This window comes from Rhincodon typus, chromosome 20, assembly GCF_021869965.1.
Source record: "Rhincodon typus isolate 14 chromosome 20, sRhiTyp1.1, whole genome shotgun sequence".
Classification (NCBI taxonomy): Eukaryota; Metazoa; Chordata; class Chondrichthyes; order Orectolobiformes; family Rhincodontidae; genus Rhincodon; species Rhincodon typus.
The window spans coordinates 207,584-234,248 of NC_063351.1; the positions used below are offsets into that span (position 1 = coordinate 207,584).

General features: G+C 41.7%; 1 protein-coding gene and 1 non-coding gene across 2 annotated transcripts in view; both read left to right on the forward strand.

Annotated features, from left to right (window-relative positions):
• The window catches only part of ccar1 (cell division cycle and apoptosis regulator 1), an 86,234-nt gene that overhangs the window by 5,919 nt on the left and 53,650 nt on the right, over window positions 1-26,665 (forward strand). The window contains exons 4-10 of the mRNA XM_048609146.1: window positions 2,644-2,688; window positions 5,416-5,448; window positions 6,620-6,807; window positions 14,527-14,641; window positions 16,261-16,438; window positions 17,453-17,582; window positions 22,328-22,489. Of these exons, the coding sequence (XP_048465103.1) occupies window positions 2,644-2,688; window positions 5,416-5,448; window positions 6,620-6,807; window positions 14,527-14,641; window positions 16,261-16,438; window positions 17,453-17,582; window positions 22,328-22,489 (851 nt within the window). The remainder of the gene's footprint in view (window positions 1-2,643; window positions 2,689-5,415; window positions 5,449-6,619; window positions 6,808-14,526; window positions 14,642-16,260; window positions 16,439-17,452; window positions 17,583-22,327; window positions 22,490-26,665) is intronic.
• Window positions 22,969-23,035, forward strand: LOC125485628. Its single transcript, XR_007264324.1, has one exon. It is a non-coding gene; the product is annotated as a small nucleolar RNA SNORD98 (small nucleolar RNA).

A 26,665-nucleotide genomic window follows, 5' to 3' on the forward strand; every position in this document is an offset into this window, starting at 1 on the left:
ATATTATATTATATATATAATATGTTATATTATATTATATATATAATATGTTATATTATATTATATATATAATATGTTATATTATATTATATTATATATTTATTGGAACAGCATACGATTGGAATCTTGCGTTATTCGGGAATAGTTAGTAGTTGTAATAGCCTGTTGTAATTTTACTGTACTTTTACAGTTAGAGAAAGACCTTCTGCCTTTATCGCCACAATGTTACTATGGGATTGTGTGTAAAGTTTCAAATATTAATGCAATGGGTTATATATAATATCCTTGTTTCTGGTTTATATTTCTGCCCATAATCTATATTGCTGTATTTCTCATTTTTGTACTTGATAACAACCCACCATCATTACCTTCTTTTCCTATAGAGGTGTTTTGCTCTGCCCGTGGTGTCAGGTTCAATGGTGGGGAGACTCAGTTCAAGGAGTTCATGATAAAATGCTCCCAGCAAACTGAATTTGTATTTTTTTATTCACTAATGGGATGTGGACATTGCTGGCTTGCCAGCATTTTTTATTGCCCATCCCTAGTTGCCCTTGAGAAGATAGTGGTGAGCTGCCTTCTTGAAATGCTGCAGTCCTCATTTCTGTACTTCTGATATTTGTGGAGCCTTTAGAGAAGGAACATAAGGACAGGAGTACACCATTTGACTCCTTAAGCATGTTCTGCCATTTGGTCAGTTTGTAGCTTTTCGACAGCCCAACCTTACATAATTTCAACTCATGTCTCTTAAGATCCAATTTTAAATGAAAGTTGATCCCAGCATTAACTGCTGGTTTCAGAAGAGTTGAAACTTCTACCATTATTTGTTGAAGTGCTTGTTAACTTCACCACTAAAAGGTTTGGCTCTAATTTTTAGATAATGCCTCTTGGTTCAAGACTTCCCAATCCAGTCGCACAAACACAGAAGCACAGAATATGGGAACAGGAGTAGGCCGTTCAGCCTTTTGACCGTGCTGCATATTTTCATAAGGTCATGGTTGATCCTCTTACTCGGCACCTTGCTTTCGCTTTTACTCCATACCCTTTAATCCCTTTTCCCCAAAAGCTACGTCTTGGGGCAGCACGATGGCTCCGTGATTAGCACTGCTGCCTCACAGCGCCTGGGACCCAGGTTCAATTCCAGCCTTGGGCGACTGTGTGGAGTTTGCACATTCTCCCGTGTCTGGGTGGGTTTCTTTCGGGTGCTCTGGTTTCCTCCACAGTCCAAAGATGTGCATTTTGGGTGGATTAGCCATGCGAAATATAGGGTCAGGGGTAATTCTGGATGGGATGCTCTTTAGAGAGTTTGGTATGGTTTTGTTGGGCTGAATGTAGGGATTCTATCATAAATCTTTTGAAAACGTTCAATGTTTTGATCTCAACCGTTATCTGTGACAGAGAATTTCACAAGCTCACCGTTCTCTGGGTGTAGAAAAACTTGCTCATCTTAATCCTAAATGGGCTATCCCGTATCCTTAGATTGTGACCCTGGTTCTGGACTCCCTGATCGCCGAGAAGATCCTTCCTGCATTTACTCTGTCTACTACTATTAGAGCTTTATAGGTTTCTGATATTCCACCTCATTTTTCTAAACACCAGTGAATATAGTCCTAACTGATCCAATTTCTGTTCATACGTCAGTCTTGCCATCTCAGGAATCTGACTGGTAAACCTTTGTTGCACTGCTTGCATAGGAAACTAAAACTGCACACGATACTCCACGTGTCATCTGGCCAAGGCCTGTACAGTTTCAGCAAGACATCCTAGCTCCTGTAGTCAAATCCTCCACCTATGAGGCCAACATACCATTTGCCTCCTCACTGCCTCCTTCACCAAATGCTTATTTTCAGTGACTGATGTACAAGGTCACCCAAATCTTATCATACCTTCTCCTTTCCTGATTTTTCGCCGTTTAGATGACCATCTGCCTTCCTCTTTTTGTTGCCAAAGTGGATAATCTCAGATGTATCCATATTATACTTTATTTGCTATGCATTTGTGCACTCACTCAACTTGTCCAAATCACACTGCAGCATCTCTGCATCATTCTCACAGTTCATTCTCCCACCCAGCTTTGTCATCCGTAGCCTTAGAGATATTGCGTTTAGTTCTTCAGCTAAATCATGAGTATATATTGTGAATAGCTGGGATCCAAGCACTGATCCCTGTGGAACTCCACTGCTGCCTCTTAGAAGCTGACCTATTTATTCCTACTGTTTGTTTCCTGTCTGCCAATCAATTCTGTATTCGTGTCAGTGCACTACGCTCAATCCCATTTACTTGCTGATCTCTTATGTGCAACTTACTGAACGCATTCTGAAAGTACAAGTAAACCACATCCACTGGTTAGCCCAACCAACTCTACTAATTATATCCCTCTCAAAAGTCCAATGAATTTGTCAAGCATGATTTCCCTTTCATAAATTCATGGCGAGTCCACAAATATTCTCCCCTCTCACCAGTGTGCAAATGTTTGAAAGGTATTTGGTTGACAGGTTGTGCCTGAACAATCATTTTGCCTTTGGTAATTGTCAGGTTCTCCTTGGGGTTTAATTTCCTTGATCATGTGGGTGTAAACAGGCAGCAGAGAATAGCAATGTTTTCATTGCTTGTTGATTTTCACAATGTTGTCAATTTGTTTTCCAGCAATATCAGCAGCCCCAGCAGACCATTTACAGTGTGCAGCAACAGGTTTGTGTCATTTTGTTTTTGAAAGTTTTGGCTGCAGTGAGTGGAGCAGATTCATTGTTAGCATTGAAAGATGTCATTCCTTTCTGTGATTAGCCTTGCTTTGCAATTAATTTTTACCTTGAACATTCTTGCTGATAATTTCAACAGTAATAATTTGTGAAGATTGATAAGCAGTTGTGAATTATAAATATCTTCTGTTAATAGAATGATCATATATATGATATGGTCTGTATCGCTCTATTTCCTGCCTGTTTGGGTATCTGTCTAAATTCTTCTTGAACATTGCTGTCATATCTGCTTCTGCCACGTGCCCTGGCAGCATGTTCCAGGAGACTACCACCCTCTGTGTAACAAAAAGAGTCTCTCACATCTCCTTTAAAATTTTCCCTCTCGTCTTCAACCTACAGCCCTAGACATTTCCACCTGGGAAAAAGAGTCTGACAATCCACCCGATCCATGCCTTTCACAGTTGTCCAGCACTTTTCTGATAGTTTTGAGTTTAGGAAGCAGCAGTTTAAATATGATTGATTAATTAGAGAAAGAAAGTGTATGACTGACCGATGAGAGCACTTCATTGATTCCAAAGCTGCTCTGTAGGCTAGAGGAATAGGGGCATCTTTTTCCTTCCCATGGGTGGATGTAGGGGAACTCCTGGTTATTTTCCCAAGAAGTTGGTGGCTCGTTTGTGCTTGTCCACTCCCCACCTATTCTTGTTGGTATATCATATTGAGAGCTGGCCGTCTCTGCTGTGTCAATCACCTGTCAAACCCTCTTGACCAGTGACCATGGCCATTTACCCATGATGCCAGAGTGACCATTGCCCCATTATTTGAAAGTTAGTTTTCATCCTTTCTAAGAACAAAGACTTATTTTCGAGCACTCATAATAAAGTAGACTATGAATAAGACTGCACCCCTCATAAGGGTAAGACTATGAATTTTGTCCGGAATTATAATTTCTTAAAAACATCACCACTGAAGTCAAATAGACTGATCTGCGGCTGTTTGGCTTGTCTTTCCATACTTTCCTGAACATAGTTATAGCATTTGCAAATCTCTGGCGCTCTAGGATCATCCCTGAGGAAGATTGAAAATACGTGGCCTCTTTAATTTCCACTCTCACTTCTCTTGGTTGGAAGCATCTTATCCAGTCCAGGTGCCTTATCCTTTAAGTACTATCCTACTTAAACCCTTGTATAATGTTCTAGTCAATCCATTCAGAGATGGTGTTCCACAGCTCTGGAACGAGGAGGATTTGAAACCAGGCCTCCTTGGCTCAAAAGTCAGGACATTACCATTGCATCATAAGAGCCCCTCAAATATTTTTAATCAATCTATTTACACTTACTATGACACACTTCTGGAGCAGGTAGAACTTGAACTCGGGTCTCTGGTCTCTTGTAAATCTCCTTTTTATACTTTCTCTTCACTTCCCTATTTGCTTTTTCAATTCACCTGTGAACCATTCATTGTCATTCTCATCTTCAGCTTCTTATTTTATCTCTCTTGTAATATAGGGACCTCCGGATTCGTTTGCTCCATTTTTTTTGCCCTTCATGGGAATGTACCTGGATTGTACCTGAATCAGTTCCTCTTTATTTAAATTGCATATTTGCACCTCAAATAACTGGTGTGATCTAACTCTCACATGTAAGGGGAACAATTTCTAGGCATTTCCAGCTGTCCTTATTGTGGACAGAATTATAATGGACCTTGGAGTGCAGATTCATAATTCCTTGAAAGTGGAGTCGCAGGTAGACAAAGTAGTGAGGAAGGCATTGAAACACTTGCCTTTATTGGTCATCATTGTGTACAGGAGTTGGGAGCTCATGTGGCTGTCGGGACATTGGTTAGGCCACTTTTGGAATACTGTGTTTAATTCTGGTTTCCCTGCTATAGGAACTATGTTGTGAAGCTTGAAAGGGGTTCAGAAAATGTTTACAAGGATTTTGCCACGATTGGAGGTATTGAGCTGTAGGGAAAGGTTGGGGCAGTTTTCCCTGGAGTGTTGGAAGCTGAGGGGATGACATTATAAAAGTTTATAAAATCATGAGGGTCATGGATAGGGTGAATAGTCAAGGTCTTTTTCCAGGGTGGGCGAGTCCAAAACTAGAAGGCATAGGTTTAAGGTGAGAGGGGAAAGATTTAAAAGAGACCTAAGGGGCAACTTTTCATGCAGAGGGTAGTGCATGTATGGAATGACCTGCCAAAGGAAGTAGAGGAGGCTGGTATGGTTACAAAATTTAAAAGGCATCTGGATGTGTACATGAATTGGAAGGGTTTACAGGGATATGGGCCAAATGCTGGAAAAAGGGACTAGATTAATTTAGGATATCTGGTTGGCAGTGGACTGAAGGGTCTGTTTCTGTGCTGTACATCTCTATTACTCTGACTGGGATTAATTGTAGAGTTTCGTGTTCCCAGCCCTTGGCCTATTGCCTTCTAATCTGGTTTTGAATTTTACCTGGCCTGCTGATATTTTGACATTCACTGTTTCTGGATTTTAAGTTATCTATATTTGGACTCGCTTCATTTAACATCATGCACGTTGACTATCTGACTGCTCTGACTCTGGAAATCAGAGTCATGACTGCTGTCATGGAGTCAGTTCTGTTTGGTGGATAAGGGAGTACTTTATTTTCAGAGCCTGGAGTTTGATATGAATGATTTAGAAGTCTTGAACATTTAAGAATTTGAACATAAACATTAACTTTCTCCTTTTCTTCAGCTGCAGCAGCCTCCACAAGCTTTGCTTCCTCAAGTAAGTTCTCAATTTATTTTTGTTACAAGTAAATGTGGGCTTTATTCCAGAGTGAAATTATTTTGTTCGTAGCTCTTGTGATTTTACAACCTTGCCTATCTGATCTGTGCTTTATTAGAGTTCTGATAGAAGTGGTGCCCTGCAGTTTACAGCTGATTCTGCAATAATTTCTCCTCCTTTACAAGTTCCATACATTTTACGCACTTTTTGCAATATACCAGCTCCTCAAAACTAATCCAGTGATTGTACTGTTGATGATTAATAATGCAATTAAATAATAATTGTTTATTAATAATGTTAAGTTTATTAATAATATTAAACAATCTGAGCCACAAGTTCATATCCTGCAAATGTGGGCTTCTTTGGTTTCAGCCTCCTCCCTTCTTCAGGAATGTAGTAATTTTAAATCAAGATGCAGGATTGAGAAATCCTTGCAATGTGTCCTAATTTGTTAATTTGCTGCTTTTTGTTTTGGAGTCTTTGTTTAATATGCAGTGCCTTCCCCCTTTTTATTTATAGAGAGGGAAAGACTCCAAGTTTCTAACTGACTAATGTTCCCACTGAGAATCTTGTGATATCTAATCCAAATGATTGCTTGACAGTAAGAACTGACAGGCTATTGAGCAACAGGAGGCTTCATGCCCAACCGTGAACCTGTCTCAGCCCAACCACAACATGCCTATGTTTTATAGTCAAAGCACCTGGATGCTGATCAGCCAGGATTCCCGGGCCAAATGTCTTTTTTGCTGGCTAACTAAGTATAGTCTATTACTGTGGCCTTACTGCTGAATTGGCACAGACTGGCAGTCAGAACTGTTACCATCCAAACTGGATAGCTCAGTTGCATGCTATGGAGTGCAATAACCCAATGAGCCCTAAAGCATCTGCAAGTCACTTTGCAAGGAGAATAATTGTCACAAGTAACATTTCAATCCACTTACATGTGAATTGGTTCATTCAACATGCAAAGGCCTGAGTTATAGTAATTTAATAACCTTTTCCTGGATGACCACTGTTGTGGATATAAGTTATGACAAACAATTTTTGTCATAACTTATGGAGTTGAAGGAGCAAAGAACCCTGTATTTTGAGCAGTAACTTTTGCAAAATCTTTTCTGTTGGTTTGTGTCTGTAACTGTGACAACTCATTCCGTGCACTTTTTATTTTTAGCCAGCAGTGGCTCTACCCACAAGCCTCAATGCCCCACAGACAACAGCTCAAATCACCGTCTCTTACCCAACACCCCGGGCTACGCAACAGCAGACCCAACCTCAGAAGCAACGGGTCTTCACTGGAGTTGTAACTAAGCTTCACGACACATTCGGTTTTGTGGATGAAGACGTCTTCTTTCAGCTAAGGTTTGTGCTTCATGTTTTACTTGACAAACTAGGAACTGGACGAGGTCATTCAGTCCCTTAAACCTGTTCCGCTCGTCAGTTGGATCATAATTGATTTCTATCCTAGCTCCATCTAATAGATTTGGTTCTATAATCCTTAATGTTCTTATAAAAGGAAAATGTGACTTTCAATTTCAAAATATTCAACTGACTGCCAGCTTCATCACCTGTTCAAGAGAAACGTTTCCTGATTTCTACTCTTTGTGTGAAGAATGGCTTGTGGGTATTGCCTGAGAGTAACCCTACTCTAATTTTAAACTTGTGCTCCTTTGTTGAGCACTCACCCCACACCAAACACCATGAGAAGAAATGATTTCTGTCCATCTCTCCTATTAAATCCTTCATCTTAAACATCACACTAAGATGTTAGTTTTCTATTTTTAGGGAATGCAAGACTAATTGATGTAAACTGGTCTCATAATGGAACTCTATCACAGATCTGCACCACAGCCCTGCCAGAATCAGTGCAGTTTTGAAGATGGAGACACCAAACTCCAGCTGGGAGATTAAATCTTTATATAATGTGATATCACTTCCTTTATGATAAAGCCATGTATTGCATTAGACGTCTTAATTATTGCATATGCTATACCGTCTTTGTTCAGTTTCTTATAGTTTCACCTGTGGGTTTTTCTCCTGATGATGAGGGGAAAGTGACATTGATATGCGACAATAGATAGAGATAAATAATTCTTAACCATAACACATCAGTCAAAGCCTTGTAGTTTGACCAATTCCAAACATTAATTGGAATGAATGCTTTAATAACCAAATCTCGAACGAGGGCAAAGATGAAGCTGAAGCTTTGCAATTGTTTTCAATCTAGTGTGCCATGTGAATGAACCAATTCGCCCTCCTGGGGTCACAGCATCACAATTACCAGTCTTCAGCAAATTCAAATCCACATGATATCAAGAAATCACTGCAGCCCTTGGTTAGCAATGGTTATAAACCCTGGCAAGATCCCACCGTATGGCTGAAGACATGTGTTGCACAGGTAGCTGCACCAGGAAAGTTCCAGATTGTCTACATTATTGTGTGGGAAATTGCCAAGTTCTGTCTACTAAAAGCAGGACAGATTTGATCCAGTCAATTAAATCTGAAATTAAGTAAATCCAGTTATCGATCTACTGTAAATCATCAGCAGAGTCACAGTATCACTGGTGGTGCTATAAAGAAGCACTTTTGGAGGAATAAGCTGCTCAAGACTCTGAGTTTGGGTTCTACTAGGACCACTGGGTTCCTGATCTTGTTACAGCCTTGGTCTAAATTTGGGCAAAGGAGCTTGAGTCCAAATGTAAGATGAGCGAGACTACCCTAGACAACAAGGTAGCACTTGACCAGGTTCTGGCATATTTTAAATTTGTTCATGGGATGTGGACATCACTGGTTGGGCCAACATTTATTGCCCATCCCTAGTTGCCCACAACAAAGTGGTGGTAAGCTGCCATGAAGCTGCAGAAGACACTGAAAATCTGCAGGGGGATATAGATAGTCTAAGTGAATGGGCAAAGGTGTGGCAGATGGAGTACAATGTTGATAAGTGTGAGGTCATCCATTTTGGTAGGAATAACAGCAAAATGGACTATGTTTTAAATGGTAAAAAATTGCAGCACGCTGCTGTGCAGAGGGACTTGGGTGTCCTTGTGCATGAATTGCTAAAAGTAGGATTGCAGGTGCAGCAGGTAATTAAAAAGGCAAATGGAAATATGGCTGTCACTGCTAGAGGGATGGAGTTTAAAAACAGGGAGGCTATGCTGCAGCTGTTTTGGGTCCTGGTGAGGCCACACCTGGAGTACTGTGTGCAGTTTTGGCCTCCTTACTTAAGAAGGGATATACTAGCACTGGAGGGGGTGCAGAGGAGATTCACTTGGTTGATTCCAGAGTTGAGAGGGTGAGATTATGAGGAGAGACTGAGTAGACTGGGATTATACTCATTGGAATTCAGAAGAATGAGGGGAGATCTTATAGAAACATAAGATTATGAAGGGAGCAGATAAGGTGGAGGCAGGGACGTTGTTTCTGCTAACAGGTGAAACTAGGACTAAGGGGCATAGCCTCAAAATAAAGCGAAGCAGATGTAGGACTGAGGTCATGAGGAACTTCTTCACCCAAAGAGTTGTGAATCTGTGGAATTCCCTGCCCAGTGAAGCGGTTGAAGCTACCTCGCTGAACGTTTTTAAGGCAAGGCTAGATAAATTTTTGAACAGTAAAGGAATTAAGGGTTATGGTGAGCAGGCGGGTAAGTGGAGCTGAGTCTCAAAAAGATCAGCCATGATCTTATTGAATGGCGGGGCAGGCTCGAGGGGCCAGATGGCCTACTCCTGCTCCTAGTTCTTGTGTACCGCTGCAGTCCATTTGCTATAGGCAGAACCACAATGCTGTTAGGGAAGGAGTTCCAGGATTTTTATCCATCAACGCTGAAGCAACGGTGATATATTTTGAAGTCATCATGGTCAGTGCTTTGCAAGGAAACTTGCAGTTAATGGTGTTTCCATGTATCTGCTGCCATTGCTCTTCTAGATGGATGTGGTTTTGGGTTTGATAGGGGCTACAGAACCTTGATGAATTTCCGTATTGCATCCTGTCAATTGTATACACCACTTCTGCTGAGCGTCAGTGGTGTAGAAAGTGGATTGTTTGTGGATGTGGTGCCAATCAAGTGGGATGCTTTCACCTGGATGGTGTCAAGCACAAGTCTTCAATACTATTGTTGGGACGTTGTCAGCCGGCATAGCCTTTGCAGTAGCTAGTGCCTTCAGCTGTTTCTTTATATCACACGGAGTGAATTGATTTGGTCGAAGACTCGCACCTGTGACTAAAAGGACCTCAAGAAGGCAGAGGTGGATCATCCACTCAATACTTGTGGGTGAAGATTGTTGCAAATGTTTCAGCCTTATCTTTTGCACTGATGTGGTGGACTGAATATTTTTGCTGTCTTCTTCTCCAATGAGTTGTTCAATTGTCTACCACCATTCACGACTGGACTTAGCAGGACTACAGAGCTTAGATCTGATCTGTTGGCTATGGAATCGCCTACCTCAATATCACTTACTGCTTATGCTGTTTGTCTCACAAGTGGGTTTGTTTTATACCTTTGCCAGGTTGACACCTCATTTGTAAGCATTCCAAGTGCTACTCATGGGATTTTCTCCTTCATTCTTCATATTTTTCTTATTCATTCTTTGGACGTGGGCATCACTGGCTAGTCCAGCATTTATTCCCCATGCCTAGAGAAGGTAATGGTAAGCTGCCATCTTGAATCATTGCAGTCCCTGTGCTGTAGTTAGGCCCATAATGGTGTACGGAAGGGCATTCCGGGATTTTGTCCTGATTACACTGAACGAACCAGTGTTGATTCCCTGGCTCATAGTAATGGTCAATTAGGAATAAGCCGGGCTATGGTATTTCAAATTATATTGTTGTACAGTTCTGCTTCTGCTGATGGTCCACGGTGCCTCATAGATACCCATGTTGAACTGCAGTCTATCCCATTTGACGAAGTGATTGTGCCACACAATAAAGGGTGTTTTCAATGTGAAAACACTGCTTCATTTCCATAAGGAATGTGTGGTGGTCACGTTTATTGATGTGGTCACAGACGGATGCATCTTAGCAGGAGGATAGGTGAAGGTGAGGTCAAATGTGTTTTTCCCTCTCGTCAGTTCCCTCACCATCAACTGCGGACCCCATCTAGCAGCAGTGTTCTTGAGAATTCAAACAGCTTGATCATGGTGCTGCTACAAAGCCAGTCTTGGTGGTCAACATTGAAATCCCTGACCAGAGTCCATTTTGTGCCCTTGCCACCCTCCATGTTTCCTCTAAGTGTTATTCAGCATTGAGGAGCAATAATTCACCAGCTGAGATTAGGAGCTGGGGCAATATGGTAATCAGTAGGAGGTTCCTTTTGCCCATGTTTGACTTGGTGCCGTTAGACTTCATGGGGCACAGAATCAAAGTTGAGGACTCCCAGATCAACTCTCTCCTAACTGTTTACCACTCTGCTGGTGGTACAGGACATACCCAAGGATGCGATGGCATCATATGATATGGTGCCATGGATATCACTTTGTCAGGCTATTGCTTGCCTAGCCTGTGAAGCAATTCTCCCAATTTTAGCACTAGCCCCCAGACGGTTGTAAGAAGGACTTTGCAGAGTTGAGCTATTGTCGTTTCCAGTGCCTTAGTCGGTACCAGATTGTCCATCCGATATCTTTCCATTCTTGAGACTTTCCAGCTGTTCATATAACTGAAGTCTCATTTTAAGACAGTTTAGCAGGCAATAAAGAAGCTCCTGCATTATCGGGTCCAGAATCACATGTGAACCAAACCAGGTCAGGATGACAGTTTTCTTTCTCCGTAGGATAAGAGTGAGCACATGGGTTTTTCCAATAGACAATGATTTTATGTTGTCATAGACTTTTATTTCCAGATTTTTATTGAACTCAAATATCACCATCTGCCATGGCGAGATTCAAAACCAGGTCCCTTGAATACCAACTGAAAGAACTGCGAATGCTGGAAATCAGAAACAAAAAGAGAAATCGCTGCAAAAGCTCAGCAGCTGTGGCAGCATCTGTGGAGAGAACTCTGATTTAACATTTCAGGTTCAGTGACCCTTCCTCCGAACTGTTCTGAGGCAGGTGTTGCGGCAGATTATTTCATAAAACAATCTCTGGAGCCTCAAGACACAGGTCAACTATCATTTACTGAACCTATATTAGGAGAGTCCATCTCAGAAAAAATTCTGAGTAGCACTCTAACTCAATGAGGATTCATCAGATATTTCTACTTTTGAAAATTATGTAGACAGAACACCCGATCTCCAAAATGGTCTGTTTTAGACCATCTCGTTTTTCACACGTTCCAAAATGCACCTGTTATGCCTGGCCTCAGCACTCCCTATCTTCCCAGGTGCCATCCTGTCTCCTCTCTGAAGCCTCTGCTTCTTTCCCACCCTTCACTAAACCCCATTGCTTTGTCTTTCTTGCCAGGGTATGGGTTAGCCTCTTGTTCCATTTGCAAATAAGGCCTCCGGATTAATGCTGGTGCAGCCAAATTGTATTTTCACAGAAACTCTGCTGCATCTGTATCTGAGCATGCTTGTGGAGTTTAAATAATTTTCTTTTTAACCTGACTAATTTCTTGCATAAGAATAAATGGAAAAAGAATATTAAATTATTAGTGCTTATGAAGTTAACTAAAACTCTACCTCACTCCAGCTGGAAATTAATGTGGATGACTCATGTCATATCCAAATTTCCAACCAACAAGCCCAAGCTTGTTATTTAAGTCATGAGGAATTTCTTCACCAAAATGTAAGAATTAAGTGCAGGAGTCGACCATTCAACCTTGTGAACCATTTGACAAGATCATGGATGGGCTTGTAAGAGGCTTAACTCTACTTTCCAGTCTGCCCTCTAAAACCATTTATCAATGAAGAAAGCTCAATCTTAAACATATTAAATGATGTGACCTTCACTGCTGTCTCGGGTACAAAATTCTGCAAATGTAAACCAAAAGTCGCCATGGTCTCCGAGGACCATAGGGCTGCCCCCTCATTACAGAGAGATGACTGGTTTAACCTGAGGGTCACTGTACTTAATGTGAGGAGACTCCTTCATAGTAACCTCAGCCATTGTGGAAATTGATTCACAGTGCCTTTCGAGCAAAGTACACCCAACAGACAGCCCTGGCTGCAGCTGGCCTCACTACCCAACAACTGCATGCTAAGATTATCCACTGTTCTAGTGTCAGGAACAAATATACAAGGAGATCCTGAGCCACTGTTTGATCAGTGCAGTCTTTGAGACATGATATAGTAACATTGTTTTGTAGTCTTGCTGGTTAATGCAAATGATAAACTTCCAACTGTCTAGTTCATTCTTTACTGATTGGGATTGAATTGTAGTGTCCTTTAGTCATTAATTGTTTTTAATCTAGTGAATGTTCCTTGTCACTGTAGATCAGAGATGTCCTGATAAATGTCACTTTAAAACCGGTGCTTGGCCTGTGTTATAGTCATTGTGAATCAGAGAATGCAGAAGTGACTCTAAATCTTGGTGGTTTAATTGTACCGATGCTTTAACTAAAGACCAAGAGGAGATTTGAAGATCTTAAAAAGTATGGTGGTGCTGGAAAGAGTATATAGGGGGAAGCAACTGTTCTTGCTCATAAAAGAATCAAAAACAAGAGGGCACAGATATAAGATGGCTTGCAAAAGAAAATATTTTGAGGAAAATACTTCATACAGCAAGTAGCTAAGATCTGGAACACGTTGCCTGGAGATTTGGTCAAAGTAGATAAAGTTAAACCATTTTGCAAGACCCTAAGACCTGAGGACAAGATTGTTTAAACAAATAGTATTCAAAGTTGTGGGGAAAGACAGAAGATTGGTACTGAATCATAAAGCTCATTCGGAGAGCTGATGCAGACATGATGGGCTAAATGGCCACCTTCTATATCATAACAATTCAGTGATTCTATAAATGATTGGACAAGTAATGTGTCTAATTATCTTGTTTGATGGATTATAAATTGTAAACATCAGAGGGCTAGTATGTTAGCATCACTCTGCTTCACAGACCAGCCATCCAACTAGTTGAGGTAACTGACGCCCCCTGCAGATTAATGACCCTCTGAAAGAAAAATACTCTCAAGAACACAAGTAAATGAGCCCAGCACAGATCACTGTGGCACTGCACTTACTCTGAAAATGACCCATTTATCACAACTGCTTCCTGTTAGTTAGCCAATTCTCTATGCTAACATATTATCTCAGCACCATAGGTGTTACAGTTACACTTGTGTTACAGTTCAGAGTTCAACATGTATACTGTATCCTGGAGCTATAAATAGTGTTGGGAGAGGATCCAACTTTCTTCCCATCATTTAGTTGACCAGACATCTTTCCTGCTGCCACGACCTGCCACTGTTGCTTGTGAGAAGGATTTGCAGATTGATATTCAGACTGTTAGGATGAGTTATGAATGCACTTGCTGAATCATCAAGGTAGGACTGTAATTTGGATGCTTAGAGGCAGCAACACCACACACTGTGCCATTGGACTTGATGAAAGTCAATGTCAGGTGCCCTAACTGTGTGTTTAGTTCTTCTCTCAGTACCAACTCTGCTTTTAAAAGAGGCCCACTACGTGCTCCCATTCTCTGTGGGTGATTGATTTTTGATATTCTCAACTCCAGAGAGCCGTGAGGCAGTGTCATTGAATATATTTTCAAGACTGAGCATGACAAGTTGAGACATGATGTGGTGGAACTGGATGTTGTCAGTGTACATGTGGAGCTCTACTTTGTGACTTCAGGTGACGTTGCTGAAGGTAATGTGTAGATTGGACAAAGTGTGGGTAAAGCATTGACTCAAATGATGCTTTTCATGAAAATAACTTGTCACATCAAGCACATATCACCATTCAGCAAGACACTGCAACCAGTTAAGTGGCAAAGCCTTGTATCCTCGAGCACCATTAGAAGCACATAGTTAATGCTGTCTGTACTGAGGTGTAATGAATAGAAACAGATTATATGTTAAACTGTTTTTTTGTTATACTAAACCTTTCCTATTTTAAAGCTAGCATTTAGTCAAGTTGCAGTTAATATGTGCATGTATATTAATCCCTCACTCTGCTGTAATATATTGACTGAATGTTTTTGCATTAACCAGTGCTGTGAAAGGCAAGGCCCCCCAGGTAGGAGACAGAGTTCTGGTCGAAGCTGCTTACAACCCTAATATGCCCTTTAAATGGAATGCACAGCGAATACAGACTCTGCCCAACCAGGTGAGATTAACTGAATGGAACAACTGGAAAGTTTTTCGATTTAATACTTTGGTACTTATTTGTTTGTTGTGCAAATTCAATCCAGACCTTTTGCTGTGCAAGATGATGTCCACAAACCTCGATCCCAAAACCTCACTTGAAAACGCATTTTGCATTAATTCCTATCTTTTATGAGGTTCATTTGGCTGCAGTTCCACATGTAGTTGCACTCTGCATGCTGTTATACTCCGGGATGAGACAGGCAAATTTAGGCAGGTAACATTTTTTTCTTCTTGTGACCGAAGTTTGAGATCCCAGGTACTTTAGAGAATAAAGCCTCAAGATTCCATGGCTTTGGCAAATTTAATAAACGCTACTGTGGAAAGTTAGATTACTAAAATTATCTACTATATATACACTTTAACATCTAGAATTAACATAACATGAACTGCAGTTGAACGTTTAATAGAGCTCTTCAAATAATAAACATGTTCAGGGCAGATCCCACAGATTTTTCTGCAAACCCCCTCCCAAGTGTAATGACCAAATCGCATTAAAATGTTGTTTCTACTCCAATTCTCACTTTCACATTTCCTTCAGAACTTCCTCAAAAGCCACACCATCATTGAATGCCTCCATGATGGCCAGGTCCGTTGTTCAAGTAGTTAAGTCTGACTTGCACTGGACTCCGAGGACTGAACTTGACCACCCACTGGCACAGTCCCAGCTCTTCTGCAGTCAGCCAGCTTCACTCAGCTGACACTAGCCTTGGGGTTCCTCTGAACTCCAATATTTCTCAGCTGCACCAAGCAAATGCTGCTTATGGGCTTCATTCACCCTTACCTTCACCTACATTGAACCATCAAGGCTTTTCAGGACTGTTTCTAAATCCCAGCTGCTTTGATGGTTTTCAGGGCCAACTGCCCATATCCAGCATTCTAATTCTGTCCTTATCTGGTTTCCTTACATTTTTTTCCCATACTTATGTGGCCTTAATTGAGAGACTTTACATTCATGCAAGAAATACATTATCTGAATAGCTTCAGGTTTTCCTTGATCCCAGTTCACTCATATTCCTTTGTTGATAGATTTAAAGTGGCTTTCCCAGCCTAACACAGCCACTCACCCCCGCCCACCACAGCTACTTGTCCTTGCTTACCAGGGGCGCTCTCTCGCTATTCCTGCCCCAGCCCCTCTTCACCTGACGCACCCCTCTGCCCTGTCCCACACAGCCCCTCTCCCCTGCCCACAGTACCACCACCACCACCACCTCCACCTTCACTGCCCCCTCCCATCCCCAAGGGTTAAGGTTGATGCACTACCATTCACCTTCTTGATGCTTGGTGCTCCTCCAATCACAAGTTGTATCTCTTAATTTTTCTGGGTTTTGATGCCTTTCAAAGGTGAATTCATCCATTTCTGCCGTGTAAAAGGGACATAGTTAGCTGAATTGAGGAGACTGTAGCCCTAATTGGGAGACACAGGTGTGAATGCATAGTGTGTCTGTATGAAAGTATAGGTGCGCACATGTAAAATTTGTATATGAATATGAAACATGTATGTGTTGATATGCGTGCTTCACACTTTTGCCTCAATTGAGGGCAAGTCACTCAACTATTTTTCTTGAATCAACTTCCTAGAGTCAGACTCAACCACTGATCAAGACACCTCCAACTGTCATGCAGCCTCTTACACAGCAGCCATATGGTGTTCCACCTCAGCCCCAGTCTCTCTTACAGGCATCTATGGCTGCTGCTCCTCTCACTCCTTTGCTGTCAGCACAACCTCAACCTTTGCTCCAGCAACCACAGCAGAAACGTAAGTCACCAACAAGATCTGCATTCGTATTAATAATACGTAGATTAAACATACGTCACCCACCAGCCATGCAGTGCAATTATAAATTATTGTGGATGTATAATATGTAATTGAGTCTAAATATGGATCACATATTCACAAATTTATCAAAAATCACCTACAAAATCTTTATTCACATCGTTGTAATTTAAACCTGAAACAACCATAAGGTGTACTTTAGTTTACACACAAGTCTCCTGACAAATGTGGTTCTCAACTGTTTTTCTTTTGAGACCTCTTTTTACATATTTCTGCACATCTTGTGTAGCACAACATAAGTATTTTAGTCTGTGCACAAATTAGTTTTACAATTAAGTATCATTTTTGCTTTTCTTAATGTATGGCTTGTTACTGGTGTTAAACAATCATTCAGTCAAGACCTAGAGTCCTCTTCCATCAGAGCATGCTTTTGTCACAATCACTGTTAAACAAAAACCAAAAATGCATGGCATGTTGGTCAGTATCTGTGGAATAGAAGTTTCATTAGCCTTTATTGTTAACTATGCTCCTCTCTCAGCAGAAGCTGTCTGACCTGTTGAGTGTTTCCAACACTTTCTATTTATATTTCCAGTTTCCACTGACACTCGATTGTGCAATTTGTGGCTGCAGGTTTGCTTCTAGCAGTGCTGCTAAGAGGGAGCATTTCAGAGAATCAAGTTGGAACCTTCCGAAGGAAGGATTAATCATGTTTCACCTTGCTGAAAAATTGATAACAATGCCTTGATCATGTTAATGCTGCTGCTTGATGACTGCTTCAAATCGTGGAAGTTGTGTTCCTCGGTCTGATATCTCACACCTAGAGGAGATCAAGCATTGCCAGAAAACAAGTCATAAAGCTCTGACTGAGAGCTGTTAAAAACATCATTCTAGAAGTGATACTTCATTTTTTGTTTTGAACACAATGGCTCTGAACCTTTCATACATTTTGCTATCTTGCCACTTTGTAATATTATTTCACCTGTGTTCCTGTTACAGCCGGGTTGCTGCAACCTCCTGTACGAGTCATTCCACAGCCACAGGCTGTCCGGAGGATTGAACCGCCATCAAGATTCATGACCCGGAATGAAAGACTTGAAATAACATTAACCAGGAAAGATGATCGAAGGTAAAATCACAATTAAGTCACTTGGGCTCCTAGCCATTGAGTCATAGAGTAATACAGCATGGAAAGTGGTCTTTCAGCCCAAATGGGTCCATGCTGATGAATGTGCCCACTCAGCTAGTTCCAAATGCCCGCATTTGGTCCATATCCTTCTGAACCCTTCTCGTCCGTCTATCTTTTAAACATTGCTGTTGTACCTGCCTCAACCACTTTCTCCCATTCCATATACGCACCACTCTGTGCGTGAAGAAGTTGCCCCTCAGGTCCTTCTTAAATCTATCCCCTCTCACCCTCTAGTTTTCAATTCCCCATCCCTAGAAAAAAACACTATACACATTCATCCTATCTCTGCCCTTCATGATTTTACACACCTCAATAAGGTCACCCCTCATTCGCCTATGTTCAAGGAATAAAGTCCTATCCTTGCCAACCTCACCCTATAACTCAGGCCTACTAGTCCTGGCAACATCCTCGTAAATCTTCATTGCACACTTTCCAGTTTAACTATTGTCTTTCCTATCACAGGCTGACCAAAACTGTACGCAATGCTCCAAGTGTGGCTTCACCAATGACTTACACAACTGTAACATAACATCCCAACTCTGATACTCAATGCCTTGACTGATGAAGACCAGCATGCTAAATGCCTTCTTCACCACCCTGTCTACCTGTGACACCGCTTTCAATGAACTATGTACTCCCAGGTCTCTCTGTTCCACAACACTCCTCAGGACATTAACATTTACTGTGTAAATCCTGCCTTGGTTTGACTTTCCAAAGTGCAACACTTCACATTTACCCTGTATTGAATTGCAATCCTCAGCCCACTTCCGCATCTGATCAAGATCCCTCTGTAGTTTTTGATAACTTTCTTCACTGTCAACAATACCTCCTAATTTTGTTTCATCTGCAAACTTACTAATCATGTCTTGTACATTCACATCCAGATCATTTGTGTAAATAACAAATAACAAAGGCTCCAGCGCTGACCCCGGTGGCACACCACTAGTCACAGGCTTCCAGTCTGAGAAACAACCTTCAACCATCACCCTCTCCTTCCTACCATCGAGCCAATTTTGAATCGAATTTACTCTCTCTCCCTGGATCATGTGTAACCTAACTTTCCTGACAAGCCTGTCGTGTGGGATCTTGTCAAAGGCCCTACTAAAGTCCATATAAACAACATCCACTGCCCTACCCTCATCCATCCTCTTGGTTACCTCTTCAGAAAACTCTTAAAATATTTGTCAGACATGACTTCCCACGCACAAATCCATGCTGACTATCCATAATCAGCTCTTCACTATCCAAATGTTGGTTGATCTGCCACTTAGTATCCTCTCCAATAACTTGCCTACCACTGATGCCAGGGAACTACAGGCCAGTGAACCTGACTTGTCTTTGCTACCTTTCTTAAACAATGGGACAACATTAGCCACCTTCCAGCCTTCTGGAACTTCAGTGGCTAAAGATGAAGCAAAAATCTCTGCAAGGGCCTCTGCAATTTCTTCCCTCGCCTCCCACAACATCTGAGGATGGACTTGATCAGGTCCAGGGGATTTATCCGCCTTAATGTGCTATAAGGCTGCAAACACTGCCTCTCTGGTAATGTGTATGAGGTCTAAAATGTCCCCATTTGTTTCCCTTATTTTGTTAGCATCCATGATTGTCTCCTCAGTAAACACTAAGGAGAAATATTCATTAAAAATCTCCCCCCATCTCCTGTGGTTCCACACGTTGACGGCCATGCTGATCTTTAAGGAGACCTATTCTGTCCCTAGCCATCCTTTTACTCTTAATAGAGCTATGAAACCTGTTGGGATTATCTTTTACCTTATCTGCCAGATCAATCTCATACCCTCTTTTTACTCTTTTTTCCCTCTGAAGTGTGATCCTACACTTTTTATAAACATCTAGGGATTCACTTGAGCCCGATAGCTTAAACCCAATGTATGCCGCCTCCCTTTTCCTGACCAGAGCCTCAATATCCCTCGTCAGCCAGGGATCCCTAAACCTGCCAGCTTTTCCCTTCACCCTAACAGAGACATGCTATCCCTGAATTTGATATCACAATTTTAAAAGCCTCCCATTTGCCAGTCGTTCCTTTTCCTTCAAACAGACTCACCCTTTCAACCTCTGCTCGATCATGCCTAATGGCCCCAAAATTGGCCCTGCTCCAGTTCAGCGCCTTAACCTGTGTACCTGTCCTGTCTTTTTCCATAACTACGTTAAAACTAAGAGAGTTATTGTCACTGGACCCAAAGTGTTCTCCGACTGTCACTTCAGTCACTTGCCTGACCTCTTTTTCCGATGAGAAAGTCCAGTGTTGCGGCCTCTGGAGAAGGGCCCTCTACATGTTGATTTAGGAAACTTTCTGGGATGCACTTGACAAATTCTACCCTATCTGGACCTTTTACACTCTGGGTGGCCCAGTCAACACGGGAAATTAAAATACTACTCTATTATAGGATATGCAGAGTAGATTGATCTTCGTGGGATAATAGGTCGACACAACATCGTGGGCCAAAGGGCCTGTACTGTTCTATGTTCAATGCTCTATTCCTACAGGTATCTGCAATCTCTCCACACATCTGCTCCTCTAGAATCCGCTGGCTATTTGGGAGTCGATAATACAGTCCCAACAGAGTGACCATCCCCTTCTTGTTTTGTAGTTCTAACGATATGTTCTCATTTGATGACCCCTTCAGAATATCCTGTCCAAGCACTGTTGTTATGTCCTCCTTCATCAAAAGGGTAACTCCCCCTCAATGCTTGCTTGTAGTTCTGTCACGCCTGTGGTTTCTGTATCCTGGAACATTGAGCTGCCAGTCCTGCCCTTCTCTGAGCCATGTTTCTGTTATGGCTGTATTATCCCAGTCCCCAGAGCCAACTCATGCCTTACTAGTCAGGCCTCGTGTTAAAATAAATACACTTTAAACCAGAAGTCTTTTCCTTCCCTTTACTGTGCTCCTGCTATCCTGAACAGTAAACTTGCTCTCGATGGCTAATGTATTTTCCCCTGACTTCTTGATGGCCCCTCTCTGATTCAGAGTCCCACACCCCTACCAAACTAGTTTTAACTCTCCCAGGTAACACTAGCAAGTCTCCCTGTGAGGATATTGGACCCCCTTCAGTTCAAGTGCAATCCGCCTTTCTTTTACAAGTCACCTCTACCCCAGAAGAGATCCCAATGATCCAAGAACTGAAAATCCTTCCCCCTACACCAACTCCTCAGCCGTGCATTCATCTAGCCTATCTTTCTATTTCTGTCCTCGCTGGCGCGTGGCACTGGGAGTAATCTGGAGATCACTCCCCTTGAGGTCCTGCTTTTTAAATTCTTACCTAACTCCCAATACTCATTTCGCAGGACCTCATCCCTTTGTCTGTCTATGTCATGTGTACCGATGTGCACAATGACTTCTGGCTGTTCACCCTCCCCTTCAGAATGTTCTGCAACTGCTCAGAGACATCCTTGACCCTGGCACCAGGGAGGCAACACACCATTCTGGTGTCCCTGCTGCGGTCACGGAATATCCTGTCTGTCCCCTTCACAATTGAAACTTCTGTCGGTATTGCTCTGGAACTGCACCCTTTCCCTCTGAGCCTCAGAGCCAGTCACAGTGCCACTGACCTGACTGCTGTTGCTAGCCCCTGAAAGGTCGTCTTTGCCCCTCCCCCAAGCAGTATCCAAAGCCGTATTCCTGTTATTGAGGGGCATGGCCACATGGGTTGCATTTCCCCTTTTACCTCTTCTGGTGGTCACCCAGCTACGTGCAGCCTGCACCTTAGGAGTGACCACTTCACTGTACCTCTTATCAATGATGTTCTCTGCACCCCGTATGATCCTGAGTGCATTCAGCTCCAGCTCCCATTCCCTAATGCGTCCTATCAGGAGATGCATCCAGGTGCACTTCTTGCAGGTGTAGCCACCAGGGAAACTGGAAGTCTCCCTGACCTCCCACGTCCTGCAAGAGGAACATGCTGCTGTCCTAACTGCCATCCCCACTGCCTTCAGTCTAAAATTAAAGAGCTCTTACCTGTACTTCTGCTCAGCCTCAGGCTGAAACCTCTCAAGCAAAGGACTCAGCACTTCCAATCTAACACTGGCCCTCCTGGACCTCTTGATTTCTTTTTGAATGCTGTGGTAATTGGTTAAAGCATTTCTGGATGTAGAACATTCTAGAGTTAATCATTCTCATTTGGGTCAATTTGAGCCACGATTGTGCTCTTTGACTGAAGCGATGAAACAGCCTCGGATTCCAATTCCGATCATGGGAAACTCCTGTGTGCACGGTTCAGAGCAAATTCTGCCAGAATACTGCCCATGGGGAAGTGCTTTGCTGGCATTGAATGGCACTTGGATAAGGATAGGGCTGCTGGGACCTGTATTTGGGAGACTAAACAGGTCTTCTATCGGGAGAAGATTGGAGAATCAGATAACACGTTGTGCATAGAAGCATTTAACCCTGCAGAACATTCTCCAATTTAAGTCTCAAGATTGCTTATACACAGTCAATACACTTCGAAAACATTTGAGTTTTTTTCATTTTGTTGTAAGTTTTAAGCAGAGGTTTTCTTTAAGTTTGGATGTCATTTAGGGCTGCATAGCAAATTTAGACATTTTTGATTTAAATGATGAACTGAAATTCTGCATAGAGGATATTTTAGCTTGTATTTATTTTGAATGAAATGTGAATGCAATTCTGCTTGAATCATGAAATTTTTTTACCAATTAAATTCTCTTGTAGTCGTGAAAGAGATCGAGATAGGAGGCGTTCACGTGAACGGTCGCCACAACGTAAACGGTCCCGAGAGCGATCACCACGGCGAGAAAGGGACAGGTCACCAAGAAGGCAGAGACGTGTGGTTCCTCGCTACACAGTTCAGTTCTCCAAGTTTTCTTTGGATTGGTATGTGTACAACTATTTTTTGTGATCATGGCACTGCTTAGTTAGCAATGACTAATTTTAGTGAGATTTTGCTTTTATTGAAGTGAGAAATGTTGATAAAGGATGAATTTTGACCATTCTTAGCTTGTGTAAGAAAGATGGCAGGTATACCTCCATAACATGGAAAGCTGTGTTTTTTTTTATTTTACTTTCACTGTGTGTGCAGTGTGACTGAAGATTGCGCCCATTCATACAGCAAAATTACTGGAACTGTTTAAAAACAGGGCGCTTCCATGTTTCCTTAATATGCAAATAGAAATAATTTGAGTTTTTTTTATTGTGATAAAATTGTCCCATATCACTTCTGTAACTAGCCAAATGATTAAAACTTCAGTCAGCAGAAATGTAACTCACTAATACCATTTTTTGAGTAGTAAAATTCATCTCAAATTAGGCTTTCCGTTCTAACTTTTACCCAGTCACACATCAAAAGCATGTATGGGTAATGATGTTTAATCCTATTCCATTACTGAAAGGACAGTGTGGAGAAAAAAATATGCTGAACCCATTCAAAATGCCCATGGAGTGTTTTTGGGACTCTGATTGTCGATGTGTGATTTTCATTCTATTCAGAATATTTGTTATATTTATACTACGTAATGGGCATGAGGCCATTGAGCACTTCTGTTTGTAATAGTTGTACAATCCAAGGTCCACAACCACGAACTAGGGAACCAGAGGTTCTCATTTTCCTTCATACTATAGTTGTTAGGTTTTAAACTGTTACCCATGAAACTTATTATGCATCAGGACCGACTGCATCTATCCTGTCAAAATGTCTAACCTAGGTTTGCTGCTGTTGACAAGAAGAATTCTCTTAGAAGAAATCTCTTAGTGGAAATCAAGGAGCAAATATGTAGACATTAGAGTTATAATTGGGTGATTATACCAGGGGAATTCAGCTTTCCCAACATAAATTGGGATAGTCATGGTGTTAAAGGTTTTAGATGGGGCAGATTTCTTGAAATATATCCAGCGGAGGTTTCTTTTGTAGACAGCCCAACAAGGGAGGGCACAATGTTGGATCTGGTCTGGGGAGAAAAGCTGGACAAGTGTGTAAATAGTAAAGAAGATAGTTGTAGGTTACAGGAGGATACAGTTGGGTAGGTCAGATGAGCAGACTAGTGGCAGATTGTATTTAACTCTGATAAGTACGAGGTGATACACTTTGGAAGAAGAAACAAGATTTAGGGAATGTTTAATAAATCACAGGACACTGGTTAGCTTAGAGGAACTGAGGAATCTTGGGATAATTATTCACTGGTCCCTGAAGTCGGGAGAGCACATGAATAGAACAGTAAAGAAACATTGGACACTTGCTTTCATCAGTCGTGGCATAGAGTATAAGAGCAAGGAGGTAATATTGGAGTTGTACAGTGTGTTGGTCAGGCGAGAATTGGAGTATTGTGTACAGTTCTGGTCATCTCATTACAGAAGGATGTGATAACACCAGAGGGGGTACAGAGGAGTTTCACCAGGATGTGCCTGGGATGGAGAAATTGAGATATAAGGAGAGACTTTATAGATTTGGATTGTTTTCTTCAGAGCAGGGGGACATGATTGAGGTGCATGGTCAAGGTGAATAGGGAGCAGCTGTTCCACTTGGTGGAAGGGTTAATCACGAGGGCATAGTTTTCGGGTAAGGGGAAGGAGATTCAGTGGGGATTTGGGAAAAATCTTTTTCATTCAGCAGGTAGTTGGAATCTGGAGTGCACTGCCTGGGAAGATGGTAGAGGCTGGAAACCTTACAACCTTCAAAAAATATTTGGATAAAAAACATTCAAGGATATGGAACAAGTGCAGAAAATTGGGATTATGGTGGTAGTTATGTCAGTCCAGAATCAATGGGCCAAAGGGCTTTTCTGCAATCTATGAATCTATTGGTTTTTCTTTATTCACTCATGGGTCATGGGTATCCCTGGCTTAGCTGACCTTTGTTGCTCATCCCTACTTAGGGAGATGGTGGTGAGCTGCGTTCTTGAATTGCTGCAGTCCATATGCTGTAGGTAGATATACAATGCCATTAAGGAGGGAATTCCAAGATTTTGACTCAGCGACACTGAAAGAACGACAATATATTTCCAAATCAGAATGGTGAATGGCTTTGAGGGGAACTTGCAAGATGATAGTGTTCCTGTATAGCTGCTGCTCTTGTCCTTCTAGGCAGTTGTGACAGTGGATTTGGAAGTCACTGTCTAAGGATCTTTGAATTTCTGCAGTGCATCTTGTGTGTAGTGCACACTGCTGCTACTGAGTGTCAGTGACGGAGAGTGTGGATGTAGCGCCAGTTAAGTGGGCTGCTTTGTCCTTGATGGTGTCAAGCTTCTCAAGTATTTTTGGAGCTTCACTCACCTAGATAAATGGGGCATTTCATCGCACTCCTGTTTTGTGCCTTGAGGTAACCCCCAGGATGTTAATATGAGGGATTCAGTGATGGTAACACCATTCTCCATGCAAGCAGTACAGCCCTGAATGAGTCAAGGTATATATCCATTTCATTGGAGCTGTTGAATTATGCATTTATTAATTGTCTAAAGATAATGTCATCACTATAGACCTAATGCTAGAGATTTATGCCTGGGCAAGAGGTAGTGTTTTATGCTTTAAGATGTGTGTAGATGACCCGACACAGCTCAGTTGAGCCACAAAAGTTACAAAAGCAATAAAGCTGTGATAAGTCCATGGTTTGGCTGAAACAAGAGTGCTGTGTCCAATTATGGGCAGTGCGTTTCACGAGAGTATCAAGACACTAGAAAGTGCAGCAAAGAATGATGAGAATGGTTCCAGGAATGTGAAACTTTAGTTATGTAGCTAAATTAGAAACATTGGGACTGTTGTTCTCCTTCGAGAAAAGAAGGCTGAGAGGCAGTTTAATGGAGGTATTCAAAATGACTGGAGGTAGGACAGAGTTGATAAAGAGAAGCTGTTCCCATTTGTGAAGGGATTGAGATCCAGAAGACACTATTTTTAGATAGTTGGCGAAAGAACCAATGGGGACATGAGTACATTACGCAGTGACTAGAATTGAGAGTCTAATGATGACCGTGAATCTATTGTCGATTGTTGGAAAAACCCGTCTGGATCTCTAATGTCCTTTAGGAAAAGAAACTGCCATCCTTACCTGGTATGACCTGCATATGACTCTCAGAATATTAATGTAGTTTACTCTTAATTGCCCTCTGGGATGGGCAATAAATGCTGGTGCCCTCATCTCTTGAATGAATAATAGTCCACTGTGGTTGACTCTTAACTGCTCTTTGGGCAAATGGGGTGGGCAATAAATGCTGGCCTAGCCAGTGACACCCTTGTCCCGTAAATGAATTTTTAAAAATCTGAAATTCCCTGCCTCAGTTGAGGCAACTTCAGTCATGGTATTCAGAAAGGGATTTGGATTGTTATCTGAAATTGAAACATTTGTGAGTCTATCAGGAAAATGTAGTGGAGTGTCACTTGGTGAATTGCTTCTTCAGAGAGGCCATGAGAGGCTAAATAGCTGCTTTGTGTTCTGCACCCATTCTGTTGTGTGGAATTAGGTCAGAGATCAGCCACAATCTCATTGATGGTAGAACAGGCACAAAGGGCTAAGGGTGGCTTCCTATTGAATTTTTATCATTCCTGAAAAACATGATGCACCATTTAATAAATGTATGTTTTCACAAACCGGCAAAAGTTACTTAAAATAAATATTAAAAGGTGCCCACAGTACATTTTTCCAGTTTCTATATAAAAACATTTGTTATTCCCAAAGTAGTTCTTCAACTGAAATTGGAACTTTAAAATAGAGATTGAAAAATGTGGAGCAATAGAAGCGGACAACAGTCTATCAAGAGGAATTCAAATTCATCTGATACTTGGGTTTACATCGCCTGTAAAAAGAAAGAAATCTTCTTCAATTTGTCCAATGAGAGAAAGCAAAAACACCACTGTAATCAAACTGCTTCTTGCCTATTAAAAAAGAAACCACAGGGTGATGTTAATCACAAATGTTATCAGTGACTGTTTTATGAGAAGCAGTAATTAACTGTCAAACCTTTCCTGATAGAAGCCTCATGAATCTGTTTGAAAAACAAAGCGCTCCCAATTGGCTGCAGAATGAGAGCTAGCTTGTACTTCAGATCAGAAACTACTTCATTTATG